At 44.0% G+C, this 21,034-nt stretch overlaps 1 protein-coding gene across 3 annotated transcripts in view; it reads left to right on the top strand.

Annotated features, from left to right (window-relative positions):
- The window catches only part of MERTK (MER proto-oncogene, tyrosine kinase), a 68,109-nt gene that overhangs the window by 26,712 nt on the left and 20,363 nt on the right, over nt 1–21,034 (top strand). For all 3 annotated transcript variants that reach the window (XM_069955341.1, XM_069955340.1, XM_069955342.1), the window contains 3 exons: nt 2,144–2,259; nt 10,578–10,755; nt 11,965–12,113. In XM_069955341.1, coding sequence (XP_069811442.1) covers nt 2,144–2,259; nt 10,578–10,755; nt 11,965–12,113 — 443 coding nt within the window. The remainder of the gene's footprint in view (nt 1–2,143; nt 2,260–10,577; nt 10,756–11,964; nt 12,114–21,034) is intronic.

The raw sequence follows: 21,034 nt of genomic DNA, 5'->3' as shown, positions 1-21,034 counted from the left end.
AAATCGTGCAGTGGAAAAATAAGGTTTACTAGTGTTTAGTCAATTCAACAAAATGAGTCAGAGCAGCAGCGAATAGAGAGTGTATACACCTGTTATGGACCTGTGATTTGCTTTCAGTAGGTTCATTTCACACGTATATTAGAACCATGTTGAGTGATATGAGGGAAGAATTTGAGATCTGTTCAGTATTAATATTAACATATACAGGATCTATATTTTTAACAGCATTTTAAATATATATATATATATATATATATATATATATATATATATATATATATATATATTATAATGATTACACTTTTGTTTTTCTTTTCCATCTGGCCCATGCCATGACTCTTCTTTCCAGAGACGGCGAGAGAAACATTTTATGTTCCGTGCTCCAGCACATAGGCCCTCTCTGTGCCCTCATATAGTAGTTAGGTCCTCTCTGTACCCCCATATAATAGTTAGTTCCTCTCTGTGCCCCCATATAGTAGTTGGGCCCTCTCTGTGCCCCCATATAGTAGTTAGGTCCTCTCTGTGCCCCCATATAATAGTTAGGTCCTCTCTGTGCCTCCATATAGTTGTTAGGCCCTCTCTGAGCCCCATATAATAGTTAGGTCCTCTCTGTGCCCCCATATAGTAGTTAGGCCCTCTTTGAGCCCCCATATAGTAGTTAGGCCCTCTCTGTGCCCCCATATAGTAGTTAGGTCCTCTCTGTGCCCCCATATAGTAGTTAGGTCCTCTCTGTGCCCCCATATAATAGTTAGGCCCTCTCTCTTTGCCCCCATATAGTAGTTAGGTCCTCTCTGTGCCCCCATATAATAGTTAGGCCCTCTCTGTGCCCCCATATAATAGTTAGGCCCTCTCTCTTTGCCCCCATATAGTAGTTAGGTCCTCTGTGCCCCCATATAATAGTTAGTTCCTCTCTGTGCCCCCATATAGTAGTTAGGTCCTCTCTGTGCCCCCATATAGTAGTTAGGTCCTCTCTGTGCCCCCATATAATAGTTAGGCCCTCTCTCTTTGCCCCCATATAGTAGTTAGGTCCTCTCTGTGCCCCATATAATAGTTAGGTCCTATCTGTGCCCCCATATAATAGTTAGGCCCTCTCTGTGCCCCCATATAATAGTTAGGTCCTGTTTTGTCACTGTGAAGTCTGTGTAAGTTATCTAGCTATGTCTCAGAGAGAGAGAGAGAGAGAGAGAGAGAGCTGGCTGTAAAGAGGGAGGCGAGAACACAGAAGGCAGTGTGAAGAGGAAAGGGAAATTACATGATTTGTGTAGGGGGATATCAGAGCACCAAGCTGGGGATGCATACATAATATGAATGTCATGGATAGTTATTCCAGCACCATAGCCCATAAAAGCCCAATGGATATTCTCATCATGAATAGTGTTAAGCAAAGTTCTCCGAACATGAACGCTCGGCATTTAAAGGGTTATTCCACTCAAACCTAACTTTTGATATGCTGCTGCACATTGTGAAACTAACACAATTCCTTCCATACTTGTTATTATCTATTCAGTCTCCTTCCCCCAGTTCTGAGCTGCTGCTTTCTGCTGAAAACCTTAAAATTTTGTGTGTGAGCTTTTCTCTTTGTCTCCCCCTGCTCCCCCCCCCCCCCCTTATGAGATGGCTGATGTAAGAAAGTCCCTGGCAGGCTGTAACTGCAACATTGTAGCTTCTTTCTAATGCTGAGAGGGTTTTTCTAAGGTCAAGTTGCTAAGGAACTCACTGTGATTAATCCTCCCAGCATTACAAAGAAGCTACAATGTTGTAGATACAGCCTGCCAGGGACTTATTTACATCAGCTGTCTCAGAAGGGTTTGAGTGGAATACCCCTTTAACCTCCTGCATCTAGAGAAGGTGGAGGCAGCCTGAGGACTGGGAAACATGGATACAACATATGACTGTATTGTTTTTCCATGTTTTCCAGGACTCCCTAGGGCAGCATCCAACTTCTCCAGAGGCGAGGAGTAAAATGCTGAGTGTTTGGGTTCAGAGAAGTTGCAGAACCCGGACACTTTCATAAAGGGATATAAAGGGATGATGAAAGTAATAATAATAATAATAATAATATTCTTGAAATCTGTTAATGTTGGTGACGTTGTACGGTCCGAGCACCGAAAAAACCTATAATTGTCTCCATGCTTTCTTCCAGGGCTTCCTTCTCCCCCCTTTGATGTGAAGGTCTTGAAAAGTTCATCAAACAGCATGGAGCTTTCCTGGGCCTCTGGGTTCGATGGGTATTCTCCCATCAGCCTCTGCAGTATACAGGTAAGTTACAAAGAGTACACAATGACACAATGGTTCTATAGGAAATCAGGTTTACCTGGGAGAAACTATGCAGCCAATCAAGAATTCAGTATGAAGTCATATGACAGAAGATAGCTCCACCCCCTCCTGGTACAATTTCCAATGTACAAAATTGAAGATTGTATCACAGCAGACTTTGCTTTCAGGAATGAGCGAATGGACAAAATGTCTCTTAACCCTTAGAGGACCCGGCCGATTTAAATTTTTGCGTTTTCGTTTTTTCCTCCTTGTGTTTAAAAGGCCATAGCACTTTCATTTTTCCACCTAGAAACCCGCATGAGCCCTTATTTTTTGCGTCACTAATTGTATTTTGCAATGACAGGCTGAATTTTTGCATAAAGTACACTGCGAAACCAGAAAAAAATTCAAAGTGTTGTGAAATAGAAAAAAAAAAAAATGCATTTCTTTCATTTGGAGGGTATTTTTTTTACGCCGTTCGCCCTGGGGTAAAACTGACTTGTTATATATGTTCCTCAAGTCGTTACGATTACAACGATATATAACATGTATAACTTTTATATTATCTGATGGCCTGTAAAAAATTCAAACTATTGTTAACAAATATATGTTCCTTAAAATCGCTCCATTCCCAGGCTTATAGCGCTTTTATCCTTTGGTCTATGGGGCTGTGTGAGGTGTCAGTTTTTGCACCATGATGTGATCTTTCTATCGGTACCTTGATTGCGCATATGCGACTTTTTGATCACTTTTTATTACATTTTTTCTGGATTTGATGCGACCAAAAATGCGCAATTTTGCACGTTGGGAATTTTTTGCACTTACGTCGTTTACCGTGCGAGATCAGGAATGTGATTAATCAATAGTTCGGGCGATTATGCACGCGGCGATAGCAAATATGTTTATTTATTTATTTTTATTTATAACCTGGGAAAAGGGGGGTGATTCGAACTTTTAATAGGGGAGGGGGCTTTTTATTAACAACAATTGTAGCTTCTTTGTAATGCTGGGAGGATTATTGTAAGGACAAGTTGCTGGTGAACTTACTGTGATTAAACTTCCCAGCATAACACAGAAGTTACAATGTTGCAGATACAGCCAGTCAGGGACTTGTTTACATCAGCCGTCTCAGAAGAGAGGAGGGGGAGACAGAGAGAAAAGCTTACACACAGATTGTTGTCTTCAGCAGAAAGCAGCAGCTGAGAACTGGGGGAAGGAGACCGAATAGATAATAACAAGTATGGAAGGAATTGTTAGTCTCATCATGGGCAGCAACATATCAAACGTTATATTTGAGTGGAGTACTCCTTTAATTTAACATATAGCAAGAACTTATCTGACAACTCCTCTAATTTTCTGACCCTGGTTCACATTAAGGCTGTGTTCACACTACGTATATTTCAGTCAGTATTGCAACCAAAACCAGGAGTGGATTAAAAACACATAAAGGATCTGTTCACACAATGTTGAAATTGAGTGGATGGCCGCCATATAACGGTAAATAACGGCCAATATTTCAATATAACAGCCGTTGTTCTAAAATAACAGCAAATATTTACCATTATATGACGGCCATCCACTCAATTACACCATTGTGTGAACAGAGCCTTTCTGTGTTTTTAAACCACTCCTGGTTTTGGTTGCAATACTGACTGAAATATACATATACTGACTGAAATATACGTAGTGTGAACGCAGCCTAAAATTGTAGATGGATTTATGATTCAGTTTTTTTTGGGGTTTTTTTGAGTTTTCCTGTACCAGAAAGCTGCGAGTGTACTTACTGGATCCTGGTCATAGGGGACTGACACACCAGAGCAGGTGCAGCCACCATGTTATTATGCTGCTTCCTATTAGTCAGACACGAACATAACAAGCGAGGAGGAAATTAGTTGTATAATAGTTTACAAAGAGATAGTGAGTAGAAAATATAGTGATTCAGGTCTTAAACCTGCTCATGCTGTGTGTGTGTGTGTGTATATATATATATATATATATATATATATATATATATATATATATATATTAGATACATTATAAGGAGAATGACTTCTCTAATTTGATGAGTTGACAGATTTGACTCCATTACATAATCTTATATAACATTCCCTGACATAAGGTTCCTTTCTCCCTCTTATTCCTGTGACCGGTTTGATCGCAGCTTTTATTTGCTGCATTGTAGCTCAGGAAGCGGGATACAAGAAGTGACTTCCTGCCTGCGCTGCTGCTGCTGACCGGATGGGTGTTCTCCCTCTTGTGGGATTGTAGTATCATGTTATGTGTCCATAGAGCTGTGACACATCACTTCTCTATCAGTCATGATGTCAGGTTTACTCTGTGTATTATGCATATTATTACAGTGTAAAGGGGGTCTCCAGCACTACAAAAACACGGCCACTTTCTTCCAGAATCCAGCTAGTTAGCCAGAATCTTACTCCACACTGACGAGGGGCAATACCCTGGGGCAGCTGTCTGTGGATGGATACCCTCATAGTGTGTCTCTTATAGCGTGTCTCTTATAGCATGTCTCTTATAGTATGTCTCTTATAGTGTGTGTCTCTTATAGCGTGTCTCTTATAGCGGGTCTCTTATAGTACGTCTCTTATAGTGTGTCTCTTATAGTGTGTCTCTTATAGTGTGTCCCTTATAGTGTGTCCCTTATAGCGTGTCTCTTATAGCGTGTCTCTTATAGCGTGTCTCTTATAGCGTGTCTCTTATAGCGTGTCTCTTATAGTCTGTCTCTTATAATCTGTCTCTTATACTCTGTCTCTTATAGTGTGTCTCTTATAGTATGTCTCTTATAGCGTGTCCCTTATAGCGTGTCCCTTATAGCGTGTCCCTTATAGCGTGTCCCTTATAGCGTGTCCCTTATAGCGTGTCTCTTATAGCGTGTCTCTTATAGTGTGTCTCTTATAGTGTGTCTCTTATAGTGTGTCTCTTATAGTGTGTCCCTTATAGTATGTGTCTCTTATAGTATGTCCCTTATAGTGTGTCTCTTATAGTCTGTCTCTTATAGCGTGTCTCTTATAGCGTGTCTCTTATAGTCTGTCTCTTATAGTCTGTCTCTTATAGTCTGTCTCTTATAGTGTGTCCCTTATAGTATGTCCCTTATAGTGTGTCCCTTATAGCGTGTCCCTTATAGCGTGTCCCTTATAGCGCGTCTCTTATAGTGTGTCCCTTATAGCGTCTCTTATAGTCTGTCCCTTATAGCGTGTCTCTTATAGTATGTCCCTTATAGTGTGTCTCTTATAGTCTGTCTCTTATAGCGTGTCTCTTATAGCGTGTCTCTTATAGTCTGTCTCTTATAGTCTGTCTCTTATAGTCTGTCTCTTATAGTGTGTCCCTTATAGTATGTCCCTTATAGTGTGTCCCTTATAGCGTGTCCCTTATAGCGTGTCCCTTATAGCGCGTCTCTTATAGTGTGTCCCTTATAGCGTCTCTTATAGTCTGTCCCTTATAGCGTGTCTCTTATAGTGTGTCCCTTATAGTGTGTCCCTTATAGTGTGTCCCTTATAGTGTGTCCCTTATAGTGTGTCCCTTATAGTGTGTCCCTTATAGTGTGTCCCTTATAGTATGTCTCTTATAGTCTGTCCCTTATAGTCTGTCCCTTATAGTATATCTCTTATAGTGTGTCCCTTATAGTGTGTCCCTTATAGTATGTCTCCTATAGTGTGTCTCTTATAGTATGTCCCTTATAGTGTGTCCCTTATAGTATGTCCCTTATAGTGTGTCTCTTATAGTATGTCCCTTATAGTATGTCTCTTATAGTGTGTCCCTTATAGTATGTCTCCTATAGTGTGTCTCTTATAGTATGTCCCTTATAGTGTGTCTCTTATAGTGTGTCCCTTAAAGTATGTCCCTTATAGTATGTCCCTTATAGTATGTCTCTTATAGTCTGTCCCTTATAGTGTGTCTCTTACCTTCCTCCTCAGCGTCTCCTGTGCTATAGGGACATATCACCCGGTTAGATTCGTGTAACCAGCTAATAGTTCCTCTTTATGTTGTGTTTACACGGAACGATTATTGTGCGAATTTGCACGATAACGATCGAATTCGAAAGATAGCCGTACATGTTAACGCAGCGAACGATCAAGCGACGAGCGAGAAATCGTTCATTTTGATCTTTGAACACATTCTCAAACTGTCGTTGGTCGTTCGCAAAAAATTCGCAGATCGTTCCGTGTGAACAGTCGTTTACTGATTTAACCAATGTGTGAGATAAACTTAAGCAATCGCAAAACGATTCTTCTGTACGATGTATTGTTCCGTCTAAACGCTGATCGTTAAAAAAAAATCGTCACTTCGAAATCGTTAATCGTACGATCGGGCGAGTTATCGCTCCGTGTAAACGCAGCATTAGTCTATACACAGCACCACACCTGTCCATGGGTTGTGTAGAGTATTGCAGGTCAGATTCATTGAAGTCAATGAAGTGGAGGTAAATGGCCGCGCTCGATGGGTGGGGGACGCTATTTCTGGAAGGAGTCTCCTGCTTCCATATGTAATAGCGGCCAAAAAACGAAAACATTGGAAAGCTCTGATAGAATATTAATGGAAAGGTGATTGGAGGCAAAACAAAATATTTGTGCCCCTTACAACTCTACTGTCTACTTATTGATCCTATTTTCCCCCCATTTTTGCAATCGATCCAATGAGCTCCGATGGGCACAGATGCCGCTATAGCGCTGTACTTGCAGCACGTCGCTCTGGATTTGTGCATAACAAATATTTCTGTACTTATAGAGTTTGTAGAAATTGATGGACGTCGCATTAGCTGCTATGACTAATCAATACAAGCAGTTAGAAGACACCCAATGATCTTATTTTTCGCATGCATGGCTCCGATCATTCGGCATTTGATTACCGGTGGCTGAAGAAGTTGGATGCAGTCCTGGTAAACATGGAGACAACCTATGGCCTATGGCTCTATCCATGCTTTCTCAGACTACCTATTTTGCTCACTAGACCAGCCCAAAGTCTGGGATGAGTTGGTTGGTTCTTTATAAATCTCTCTAACATGTGGACTTCAGGACAGGAGAGGCGGAGCCTATAATATTGCTCATCTGGACTATAAAAAGCTTGAAGTATAATAAACCGTGACAATGGAGCGCTGTCTGAACCTGCAAAATAAGATGGGGGTCTGCTCTAAGAGATGGGGGTGTGCTCTAGGAGATGGGGGTGTGCTCTAAGTGATGGGGGTCTGCTCTAAGAGATGGGGGTCTGCTCTAAGAGATGGGGGTCTGCTCTAAGAGATGGGGGTCTGCTCTAAGAGATGGGGGTCTGCTCTAAGAGATGGGGGTGTGCTCTAAGAGATGGGGGTCTGCTCTAAGAGATGGGGGTGTGCTCTGAGAGATGGGGGTGTGCTCTATAAGATGGGGTCTGCTCTGAGAGATGGGGGTCTACTCTAAGAGATGGGGGTCTGCTGTAAGAGATGGGGGTCTGCTGTAAGAGATGGGGGTGTGCTCTGAGAGATGGGGGTGTGCTCTAGGAGATGGGGGTCTGCTGTAAGAGATGACGGTGTGCTCTAAGAGATGGGGGTGTGCTCTAAGAGATGGGGGTCTACTCTAAGAGATGGGGGTGTGCTCTAAGAGATGGGAGTGCTGTAAGAGATGGGGGTGTGCTCTAAGACATGGGGGTCTACTCTAAGAGATGGGGGTCTGCTGTAAGAGATGGGGGTCTGCTGTAAGAGATGGGGGGTCTGCTGTAAGAGATGGGGGTGTGCTCTAAGAGATGGGGGTCTGCTCTATAAGATGGGGTCTGCTCTGAGAGATGGGGGTCTGCTCTGAGAGATGGGGGTCTACTCTAAGAGATGGGGGTCTGCTGTAAGAGATGGGGGTGTGCTGTAAGAGATGGGGGTGTGCTCTGAGAGATGGGGGTGTGCTCTGAGAGATGGGGGTCTACTCTAAGAGATGGGGGTCTGCTGTAAGAGATGGGGGTCTGCTGTAAGAGATGGGGGTGTGCTCTGAGAGATGGGGGTGTGCTCTAGGAGATGGGGGTCTGCTGTAAGAGATGGGGGTGTGCTCTAAGAGATGGGGGTCTGCTGTAAGAGATGGGGGTGTGCTCTAAGAGATGGGGGTGTGCTCTGAGAGATGGGGGTGTGCTCTAGGAGATGGGGGTCTGCTGTAAGAGATGGGGGTGTGCTCTAAGAGATGGGGGTCTGCTCTGAGAGATGGGGGTCTGCTGTAAGAGATGGGGGTGTGCTCTGAGAGATGGGGGTGTGCTCTATAAGATGGGGGTCTGCTGTAAGAGATGGGGGTCTGCTGTAAGAGATGGGGGTGTGCTCTAAGAGATGGGGGGTCTGCTGTAAGAGATGGGGGTCTGCTGTAAGAGATGGGGGGTCTGCTGTAAGAGATGGGGGTCTGCTCTATAAGATGGTGGTGTGCTCTAAGAGATGGGGGTCTGCTCTAAGAGATGGGGGTCTGCTCTATAAGATGGGGGTGTGCTCTATGAGATGGGGGTCTGCTCTGAGAGATGGGGGTCTGCTGTAAGAGATGGGGGTGTGCTCTGAGAGATGGGGGTGTGCTCTATAAGATGGGGGTTTGCTGTAAGAGATGGGGGTCTGCTGTAAGAGATGGGGGTGTGCTCTAAGAGATGGGGGTGTGCTCTGAGAGATGGGGGTGTGCTCTATAAGATGGGGGTCTGCTGTAAAAGGTGTGTGCTACATTTTTCCAGCTAACAAAGCTGCTACGATGATTGACAAGTCTACAGTATTTATTTGACTGTCTCACAATTATTTAACTTGTCCACTCCGCAAACCTAAAAATACTCCTCGGATTATACTGCGGGTCGTGACCTTTTGTTCTATTTTTTAACAATGGAAAGTTAAAAATACTGAGGAGTAATAAATCCGAGAGGCGTGCGTCCAAGAGCGGCTTTCAGTAAAAGCACCATATTAGTGCAATGTGCTTTGAAACTAAGGCTACGCTAATGCTAAGGCATTATTTAAAGGGATACTCTGGCTATATGGTTGCAAGTATGTAAAAAACAATATAGAAGCTATACTTACCTCTCTACACTCCTGTGCTGTCCTCCTACAGTATCCTTCAATATTCCCCTGGATCCTCCCTTCACTTCTGAGATACTCTCGTCTTGGGGGTGACAGCCTGCAGCGTCCAGTGATTGACTGAGATTGTCTCAGAGGGGAGGGAAATACTGGAGACATGTAGGAGGACTCCGGAGGAGCACAGAGAGGTAAGTATAATTTCTTTATTGTTTTTACATACTTGCATCCATATAGCTATTGTTTTGCATAGCCAGATATTCCCTTTAAACAACACACAGATTGATACAATTGTAGCAGCAATCATTCTGTAAAACCTGTAAAAAATCGGTAAAACAAAGATTTGGGAAGCTACAAAGAAAATCAAATCAACTTGTGCCAAAAAGTGCCAGAGATTTGTAATGTACTTCTATTATAAAAACGTAAGTCTTCCAGTACTTATCAGCTGCTGTATGTCCTGCAGCAAGAGGTGTATTTTTTCTAGTCTGCCACAGTGAACTCTGCTGCCACCTCTGTCCATGTCAGGAACTGTCCAGAGCAGCAGCAAATCCCCATAGAAAACCTCTCCTGCTTTCCAGACTGGAAATAATACACCACTTCCTGCAGAATATACAGCAGCTGATAAGTACTGGAAGACTTGAGATATCTTTAATAGAAGTAAATTACAAATATCTAGCACTTTACAGCATCAGTTGATTTGAAAAAATTCTGTTTTGTGAAAGACCCTTTAAATACCCCAAAATAGTCAGACCTTAGATGTTTCTCTCTCTTGTCAGGATCATGTTCTTAAAGAGACAGTATCTTCTTGATTATTTAAACTTTTTCTGATTGTAATTTTATTTAATTATGTGTACAATACTGTGGGGGCAGCCATCTTGCCTAAGCTTTTTTTTTCACAATCATTTACAGAAATGCTTTATAGTAAACCCCGTGGACATAAGCAATAATGGACCGGAGCAACCCTTATTGACATGAATAAGAAAGGTGTCTGTGCATGCTTTGTGACCTTTACAGAGGTCATTCCATAGAAATGGAAGGCTAAGCTCCAGCAGTCTCTTCCTTATCTTCATAGACAGGACAGGAAGTCCCAGCTTAATTTTAGGCTTAGTGGCCGGATTGTATATAGATGCCGAGTGTCACTCGTGTGTACTGCTGGTTTCCAATTGTATTGGCATTTGGCTTGAGAGGGATATTGGGAGGTGACCAATTTATGTTTTTTTGTTTGTTTTTTTGGGGGGGGGGGGGTTATTCTTGTTGTTAGTTGGGTAATAAGGAAAAGCTGTAGACTGCAGAAATAATGGAGAATATTGTATGATTACAGGTGACGGCAGTGAAGAATACCAGTTCTCCATCGCTGTATAATACATCAGTGCCGCCTGTCACATATCGTATCAGTCATCTCAGTCCATTCACTCAGTACAACATTAGTGTTTCCTGCATGAATGAAGTCGGCTGGTCCGGGCCCAGTGCCTGGATTGTGGCTAAAACAACAGAAGGAGGTGAGTGCCATTCAGATCATCAGGGACACGGCTCTTTATTCCTCTAATGGCGGCAAAGAGACATGAAAGTTGTTGGCCATTTATTTATAGCCTGTTTATACCAAGCCTACACACCAGTAACATGTACAATGCAGATTAGTGTTATTCGAAAAACAAAACTGATAGAAAAAAAAAGTTTCCTATCAGAACCAGCAAATGGAGAATGTTAAAGGGGTATTCCACTCACACATAACTTTTGATATGTTGCTGCCCATGGTGAGACTAACAATTCCTTCCATACTTAACTATTCAGTCTCCTTCCCCCATTTCTTAGCTGCTGCTTTCTGCTGAAGGCACAAAAATCTGTGTGTGAGCTTTTCTCCCTTCTGAGACAGCAGATGTAAACAAGTCCCTGGCCGGCTTTATTTGCAACATTGTAGCTTTTTTGTAATGCTGGGAGGATTAGTCTTAGGGTCCTATTACACCGAGTGATTTTTTAATGATTAACAACTAACGATAAACGATCGCAAACTAGATTGTTTATTGTTAACCTGAAATCGTTCACCATATTACACAGAACGATAATCGTTATTGTGATCGTTATGATGATCGTTTATTCCTTCTGATCCCAGAAAAACAATGAACAATGTGCAATTACACTGAACGATTAGAGAAAAAACACGGAACTTGAGCGAACGAACGTGGAATTACAGCGAACGATTAACGATAATTTTAGGTTCAGATCTAAATCAACAATCAACAATATACGAACGATTTTTCGATCGTTGCCTGTAATTACACAGAACGATAATCGTTTAAATTCAAACGATTTAACGATTTTTTTGCATGATAATCGTCCCGTGTAATAGGACCCTTAGATCAAGTTGCAGATGAACTCACTGTGATTAACCCTCCCAGCATTACAAAAAAGCTACAAGTTTGCAGATAAAGCCTTCCAGGGACTTGTTTACATCAGTTGTCTCAGAAGGGAGGGGGGGGTGGAGACAGAGAAACACTCACACACAGATTTTTGTGTCTTCAGCAGAAAGCAGCAGCTGAGAACTGGGGGAAGGAGACTGAATAGATAATTACAAGTTTGAAAGGAATTGTTAGTCTCACCATGGGCAGCAACATATTAAAAGTTATGTTTGAATGGAATACCCCTTTAAGAAAATGTTACTATGATTATGTTGTCTCTGTTTTATTTAATGATGTGACTTTTGGTTTCAGCTCCATCCATTGCTCCTCCGAACCTCACAGTGTCTATAAATGGCTCACACTCTCTGATAGTCACATGGACGCAGCCTCCTCTAAGCCCTGCCAATGGAGCGCTACAGGGTTATAAAGTCAGGACTGTATGGAAAGTCGGCGGAAATCAAGTAAGTAACATTAGTCCCCAAAATATTCATTTGTATCTACCGCACATTTTATTGAAACTCGTGCAGGAGGAACGGTTACTTACTTACCCTCTCCCTGGATTCCAACATTTTTCTTCTGTTTTTTGAATTTGTGTGCATCCATTTTGATCCGTTTTACCATTGACTGCCATAATGAAGGAAAGGATCAAAACACAACCGTATATTTAGTGTGTACAAAAACGTGGTAACCACTTTTTTATGTACGTTAAAAAAAAAATCATTTTGATCTTTTTTTTTTTTTATAATGGAAGTCAAAGGAAAAACAGATCAAAACAGATGCACACAAATACATACTTTTTTTAAAATCAGTTTTTAGTATAAAACGGATGAAAAAAGCAGACTGAAACACAGCTTTACCCAGCCTTACAGAGAAAAGAAGATTAAGATTTTAATATGCCTGACAAAGGTAGCGCCAGATACTGTATTCCACTTCCTATTCGACAAACTGGAGGTAGAAGACGCCTGTAGTACAAATCAGGAGAGGTTTTCTATGGGGATTTGCTGCTGTATGTCCTGCAGGAAGTGGTGTATTCTTTCCAGTCTGACACAGTGCTCTCTGCTGCCACCTCTGTCCATGTCGGGAACTGTCCAGAGCCGGAGAGGTTTTCTATGGGAATTTGCTGCAGCTCTGGACAGTTCCTGACATGGACAGAGGTGGCAGCAGAGAGCACTGTGTCAGACTGGAGAGAATACACCACTTCCTGCGGGACATACAGCAGCTGATAAGTACTGGAAGAATGGAGATTTTTTAATAGAAGTAAATTACAAATCTCTGAAATTGTCTGTCTGGCACCAGTTGATACAAAAGATTTTTTTCCCCCACTGGAGTACCCCTGTAAAAAAACTATAAAAGAATAGCACTATAGGTTCCTGTTGTATGATCCCCCGTTATGTAATTAGGAGCAGTATAATAATATGTGTATATGGAACGTCTTACAGTAGAGGAACCATGTGATAACATGTGACCAGAGAAGAAGCTGATCTTCCAGCTGGTGCCGGGCCGCTCCATGCAGCTTCCGTTCCGGTCTTAGAATAACTTGCTCAGCATTTCCATCCCACTGAACAGCACGATGTGGTTAACCACCAGTAATGCTCTTACACTCTTTGTTCCAATGTTGCAATGAAAAAAAAGTTGTTACGCTGCCTTCCTGCCGCCAGCGTGATCTGATTTACTGCGTGAGGCGGTTTTCATGGCCGTCATATTCAGCAACGTCCTCTGTACAGCTTCCGTCTATCCCTACCACTATCTATTACACACTGTAATACGAGTTTTAGACTATATGGATATCTAGTGTTTCCTCTGCAGGATGATTTGTAATACTAACTCTGCAGAGGTTGGTTAATATTTGCACTGCACTGCTTTATATATGTTTGATAAGTAATTCTGGTTAAAGGAGAACTCCGGGGAGGGGGAGGATAAAAGGCGTAACATGCTCTCCCCTCCAGTGCTGGTGCCGGTATCCTGCAGCAGCTCCAGTTCTGGGTCTGAATTGGGACCTGGGACGTGACATGCCAGTCAGCAGCTGCAGCAGTGGGATCCCACCTTGGTCGCTGACTGGCTGAGCGGGCCTGGCATGTCATGTCCCAGGTCACCAGTCAGACCCAGAAAAGGGCCCAGGACCAAGGGACATGATATGAACCATTGGTTTTCATGGCGTTTACAGACATTTCTAAGCTCCCGTTGGTACATGACCAAGCAAACAGCCGGCTCTTACCAGTCCCATCAGATTTTTCTTGTATAAAATATATGAATAGGATGAAATAGAGCTGGACACTCACGTTTCTGGATAGTGTGAGAAGGTGTACAACTCTATAAGGGAGCAAAATTCCGCAAAGTTCAGGTGAGCCCAAACCAAACTTTAAACAAACTGCAGTAATACAGCTAAACAATTGCAGGCATTTAGTTTGCTCATCTATACTTACCTGTCCACGCTCCCCCAGCGCCCTTCTTCTCCGGTCGTCTCAGGAGTGACAGCCTGCTCAGCCATTGGCTGGCTGCAATTCTGTCCTGTCTCAGACTGTCTATGATTGGCTGAGCGGGCTGGAAGCAGCTGGAGACACTGGAGAACAATAGGAGGACACCAGGGGAGTGTGAAGAGGTGAGCATACCCCTTTTACCCCCTTTTTTTTATCTGTATTTCATTGTGTGGTCGCATCTTTACAAACTCTAGTACTGACTTTTTGCAAAGTTCGGTCTGTTGGTAAGATTGAGCTCGCCCATCTCTAGTGACCCTCTCTGATGTGTTGTATGTGTACTGCGGTGTGCGGCTATGCTGTGTATGACCTGAAATAATACTGACTACTGCTACAAGCAATACACTATATCTATATATCTACAAGCCCTATACATCGGCTACATAGGATAATGAATAACGGAATGAGACCTCGGTTGGGAACCTACCTGGATATTTAACTAGAGAGCAGTGACTGAGGACGTACAGCAGCATCGGGTAGGAGCTTCTGGTTGGATTATATCCATTATCAAACCATTAAGAATTGTGCAAACCATCTAAATTCCCCGACTATCATGTGCCCCCAACTCCAATGGTCAGCAGAAAGAATAGAGAAGTGTCGTAACATCAGCCAATTGTGGTAACATCAGACCATGGGTGATAATTGGGGAAATCCTACGTTACAGAAATGGTTCGGTTTCTAGAATTAGGGGGAGCGGGAAACTGCTGTTACTCCACCTCATTGCTGATCATGGCCGCTCTGTCACTGTTTTCCTGCTATATACTGCCTGGCTATATACTACCCGGCTATATACTGCCTGGCTATATACTGCCTGCTATATACTGCCTGCAATATACTACCTTCTATATACTACTGGCTATATACTGCCTGCTGTATACTGCCTGCTGTATACTGCCTGCTATATACTGCCTGCTATATACTGCCGGCTATATACTGCTTGGCTATATACTGCCTGGCTATATACTGCCTGCTATATACTGCCTGCAATATACTACCTTCTATATACTACTGGCTATATACTGCCTGCTATATACTGCCTGCTATATACTGCCTGCTATATACTGCCTGGCTGTAAATAAGAAGCGTGAAAAGCTTGTGTGTCCATTTGAGATCTTGTCAGAACGTGCTGATTGTCGTGTAGAACGTCCATTCATGGGGATCGCTGGTCCGTGTTGCTGAATCCATTGATCAGCGATGTAAGGAAAATTCTGAGAATTGTTTTGTTAGACGCCTCTGTTCTTCTCGTGAGCGGCGATGTAAAGAAAATGACGGGAATGGTGTGTTACTGATATGTCTTTGGTATCAGAAGCAAAAGTTCACGAATCCAAGGAATGCCTATTAATGTGCTATTAACCCCTACCTGGCATTGAGATTAGTTATAGTATATGAAACCATATAACAGGTTTCCTGTAATAACACTTTTATTTTTACTTTTACACTTATACTAGAAGCCCCCCTATTCCCCCCCCCCCCGGGGTTAGGGTTATTCCCCCCTGGGGTTAGGGTTATTCCCCCCTTGGGGTTAGGGTTATTCCCCCTGGGGTTAGGGTTATTCCCCCCTTGGGGTTAGGGTTATTCCCCCTGGGGTTAGGGTTATTCCCCTCTGGGGTTAGGGTTATTCCCCCCCTGGGGTTAGGGTTATTCCCCCCCTGGGGTTAGGGTTATTCCCCCCCTGGGGTTAGGGTTATTCCCCCTGGGGTTAGTGTTCTTCCCCCCCTGGGGTGAGGGTTATTCCCCCTGGGGGACTTCTAGTATAAGTATACTGATCTCTCATACAGATCTATGCTGCACAGATATGTAGCATAGATTGATGAGCTAGGCACATCGATTGCTTCCGCCGGCTACAGCTGGAAGCAATTGATTGCTGAGTCGGGATCAGTGCCATTACGGTGCTGACCCCGGACGGGTTCAGATTTGTGGATCGATCCTCCTTACTAGACACCAGGGAAAGGCTGCATCAAGTAATCGGATGTAGCTGTCAACTTTGACAGCTGCATCCAATTACTTTATTAGCGGGCACAGTGATCGGACTGTGCCCAATAATAGCCGCGGTCCAGGGCTACGAGCGGCACCCGGGACCGCGGCGGTTCAGAGCGCGGCCGCAGCACAGCCCCGCTCTAAACGCATAGAGGCGGTTCTGGACGTACGGGTATGTCCAGGGTCGCCTAAGGGTTAAAGGGGTAGTTTAGCCACAAAAAAAATCGTTCAAATCAACTGGTGCCAGAAAGTGCAAGAGATTTGTAATTTACATTTATTATAAAATATCAAGTTTTCCAATACTTATCAGCTGCTGTATGTCCTGCTGGAAGTGGTGTATTCTTTTTAGTCTGGAGAGCAGGAGAGGTTTTCTATGGGGATTTACTGCTGCTCTGGGTAGTTCCTGACATGGACAGAGGTGGCAGCAGAGAGTGCAGTAACCCAGGGTAGCCATATGGTATAGGGTATCACCATAAAAATGCTGCCCAAGCTATCAGCATTATGTTATAGAGCAGAAGGAGCCGAGCGCATATATAACATTATGGGAAAAGATTTAGCATAACTTGTAATTTATTGATTGAAATCTCTGATGTTTCCAGGCTAAAGAGTCCAGTCCATAGAGTGGCTCCGCCCACTGGACTCCTTATCACAGAATGATCATACAGAATCTTTTCCCACAAAGATATATATCAATCTGCTCAGCTCTTCCTGCTCTATAACATGGTGGTGATAGCTTAGATAGCATTGTCTGGGTGACAGGTTCCCTTTAGTAAATTAAACTGTGTAGATAGAACATGATATTTTTTAGTTTTTGTTTTTTTTTACTTTTATCTGGAGATTGAGTTTAAGGCTATGTTCACACTACGTAAAACTCCGGCCGTTGTTGCCAATGGCGTATACACATCGTATGCGCTCCGGCCGGGATCCCGTGCGGCCCCGCAAATAACTGACATGTCAATGAATTGCGGCCATAGGAAACCCTGTCAGTTCACACTACGAAGCGAGCGGCTTCGGCCACTCGCTCCATAGTGTGCAGAGGGAAGCTCTGATGCAGGCGCGCGCTGATACGCCCGCATCAGAGCTCTGCGGCCGGACAGATCATCCGGCCGGTACTTAAGTACCAGCTGCGATGATCTGGGCAGAGACCGGCCGTTCCGTGATCCGGCCGGGGTCACGGAAAGGCCGGTCTAATACGTTGTGTGAACATAGCCTAAAGGTATAACCCATTATAAGGGGGGTAAAACAGGCATTATTCTATGGAATTCCCCCCGCACGGTGCAGATAGGGCTTTATCTGGAAGGCATTGTCTCTGCTTTCTGGGAATATGTGATGCCAGAGCTTCCCATGCCGTACACAATGCCGTACACAATGCCATAGACAATGCCATAGACAATGCCGTACACAATGCCGTACACAGTGCCGTACACAATGCCGTACACAATGCCATAGACAATGCCGTACACAATGCCGTACACAGTGCCATAGACAATGCCGTACACAATGCCATAGACAATGCCATAGACAATGCCGTACACAATGCCGTACACAGTGCCGTACACAATGCCGTACACAATGCCATAGACAATGCCATAGACAATGCCGTACACAATGCCGTACACAGTGCCGTACACAATGCCATACACAATGCCGTACACAGTGCCGTACACAATGCTGTACACAATGCTGTACACAATGCCATGCACAATGCCGTACACAATGCAGTACACAATGCCGTACACAATGCCATAGACAATGCCGTACACAATGCCGTACACAATGCCATGCACAATGCTGTACACAATGCCGTACACAATGCCATAGACAATGCCGTACACAATGCCGTACACAATGCCATGCACAATGCTGTACACAATGCTGTACACAATGCCATAGACAATGCCGTACACAATGCCGTACACAATGCCATGCACAATGCTGTACACAGTGCCGTACACAATGCCATACACAATGCCGTACACAATGCCGTACACAATGCCATAGACAATGCCGTACACAATGCCGTACACAATGCCATGCACAATGCTGTACACAATGCTGTACACAATGCCATAGACAATGCCGTACACAATGCCATGCACAATGCCGTACACAAAGCTGTACACAATGCCGTACACAATGCCATACGCAATGCCATACACAGCGCTGTACACAATGCCGTACACAATGCCATGCACAATGCCGTACACAATGCCGTACACAGTGCCGTACACAATGCCGTACACAATGCCATAGACAGTGCCGTACACAATGCCATGCACAATGCCGTACACAATGCCATAGACAGTGCCGTACACAATGCCGTACACAATGCCATGCACGATGCCATAGACAGTGCCGTACACAATGCCGTACACAATGCCATAGACAATGCCGTACACAATGCCATAGACAATGCTGTACACAATGCCGTACACAATGCCGTACACAATACCGTACACAGTGCCGTACACAATGCCGTACACAATGCCATACACAGCGCCGTACACAATGCCATACACAGCGCCGTACACAATGCCATAGACAATGCCGTACACAATGCTGTACACAATGCCGTACACAATGCCATAGACAGTGCCGTACACAATGCCGTACACAATGCTGTACACAATGCCGTACACAATGCCATAGACAGTGCCGTACACAATGCCGTACACAATGCCATGCACGATGCCATAGACAGTGCCGTACACAATGCCGTACACAATGCCATAGACAATGCCGTACACAATGCCATAGACAATGCTGTACACAATGCCGTACACAATGCCGTACACAATACCGTACACAGTGCCGTACACAATGCCATACACAGCGCCGTACACAATGCCATAGACAATGCCGTACACAATGCCGTACACAATGCCAGGCTCTCCCTTTCTTTTTTTTACCATCAGGCATTGTTTGTGCTCAGCCGCTTCCACCCTGAAATGTCGGCGTTCAGCAGAATTCTGTCTAATCGGCCATTTAGTCTGGTGACTCGGCTGAGTTGTTGTGTTAAATATCAGATTCTATTTCCCATCATTCTACACGGCACTAAATAGTATTACAGCTGAATCCCTCACAAAAAGCTCGGTGCTATTTATATACTATTTATATACTATTTATATACTATTTATATACTATTTATATACTAACACCCAACATGACTGATTAACAAGAAATAAACTCTCTCTCTCAATCTGCCTATCAGCCTTCGCCCTGGGTGCCTGGAAAAGCTGGATGTAGTCTTGGGACACGTCTCCCAGGACTGGATCCAGCTTTTCCAGGTACGTGGAGTGGAGCGGCACAGAGCGGCATGAACTTCGAAAGCTGATGGGTGGATTACCGAGCTAACAAATCGCTTCCCTTCGAACGGGCCACAAATTCACTCATCTCTAGTCATAAGTTTATGGAGGTGCTGCTTTTTTTCTCCCATAGTATAACATTGCATGGTCTGTCCCCTTTTTTGCACTCTCTCCCACCCCACAGCAGACTTTTATTAGTAAGGACCCTATTACACGGGACGATTATCGTGCGAAAAATCGTTATATCGTTTGAATTTAACCGATAATCGTTCTCTGTAATTGCAGGCAACGATTGAAAAATCGTTCGTATGTCGTTGATTTAGATCTGAACCTAAAATTATCGTTAATCGTTCGCTAATCGTTTGCTCAAGTTCCGCATTTGTTCACTAATCGTTCAGTGTAATTGCACATTGTTCATTGTTTTTCTGGGATCAGATGGAGTAAACGATCGTAACTAACGACCATCGTTCTGTGTAATATGGTAAACGATTTCAGGATAACGATAAACAATCTCGTTTGCAATCGTTTATCGTTAGTAGTTAATCGTTAAAAATCGCTCTGTGTAATAGGGCCCTAAGTGTATATATGGTGGGTCGTTCTTGGGTCAGTCTTGTAGCTGAGAGCACAGGGTAAGGTGTCTTTTTCCCATCTGCTTTTCCCTGTGTGGTGTTGGTTCCATTGTTGTGGTGACGCTATCCTGCAGTTGGTGTGGCCCAGAGCCCAGGGGGGCGCTATGTCTGGCAGCACTGGGGCTGCTGGGAAACTGGGCTGCTCCCTCCTGTTGCTGTTGTTGCAGTGGTGGTCGCCACATGGTACTGCGCCATTTTTAAGTTGGGGACTTACACGTATCAGGAACCTTGAAGCGGTGTGTGGGCTTATGCACTTACTGTTTGAAAATTCGTGCTAGTGTACTGACACAGCTGCGCGGCTGTGTCAGTACACTAGTGCAAACTTTCGAACAGTATCTGAGCTCCCGGCATCATAATTAATTGTGATGCTGGGAACTCCGAGGCCCGCAGGACAATGTTCCCTAGACCACTGCCAGAGCCATTAGCCGGTCAGCCGCTTTTACTTGGTGTGTAGGGACATCTTTCATTTTTCGGTTTCACACGGCCACTTCCTTTATTCATTCGGCATTTGACTAATATTTCAGTCACCAGACAGGAAAGTGGATGAGGAAAATCCTCTGGTTTCTGAGCCCTCCTGTAGTCATGAGATGTTTTCTAACAAGAATAGATCACATGACTGACGCTCTGTCAATCATCTGTGTCTTATTGATAATGCATTGTGTCCAGATGTCCGAAACCATGTATCACACCTGAATGTCACGGCCGGTGGATTGGATACATTCACTGAGATTATTGCCGGGATTTCACATTCACTATTGTAACAAAACTACCGTTTCCCAAAAATAAGACCTAGCCCGCCGCCGCTGTCCTCTACCTTCACTGTCCAGTGCTGAGCAGCTGCATGCAGGACATGAAGACTGTCACCTGCCACCAACCCCGATCTTCCCTTCTGTAACCGTCACTTGTAAATGTGCACAATCCCCACCCCGGGGGCACACTACTGCCTTTTTAAGTCACACCATGCCAACGAGGTTAAAGGGGTTCCTCCAACGCTTCA

This window comes from Dendropsophus ebraccatus, chromosome 15 (genome assembly GCF_027789765.1).
Source record: "Dendropsophus ebraccatus isolate aDenEbr1 chromosome 15, aDenEbr1.pat, whole genome shotgun sequence".
Lineage (NCBI taxonomy): Eukaryota > Metazoa > Chordata > Amphibia > Anura > Hylidae > Dendropsophus > Dendropsophus ebraccatus.
This window is presented reverse-complemented; position numbering and strand designations above follow the sequence as displayed.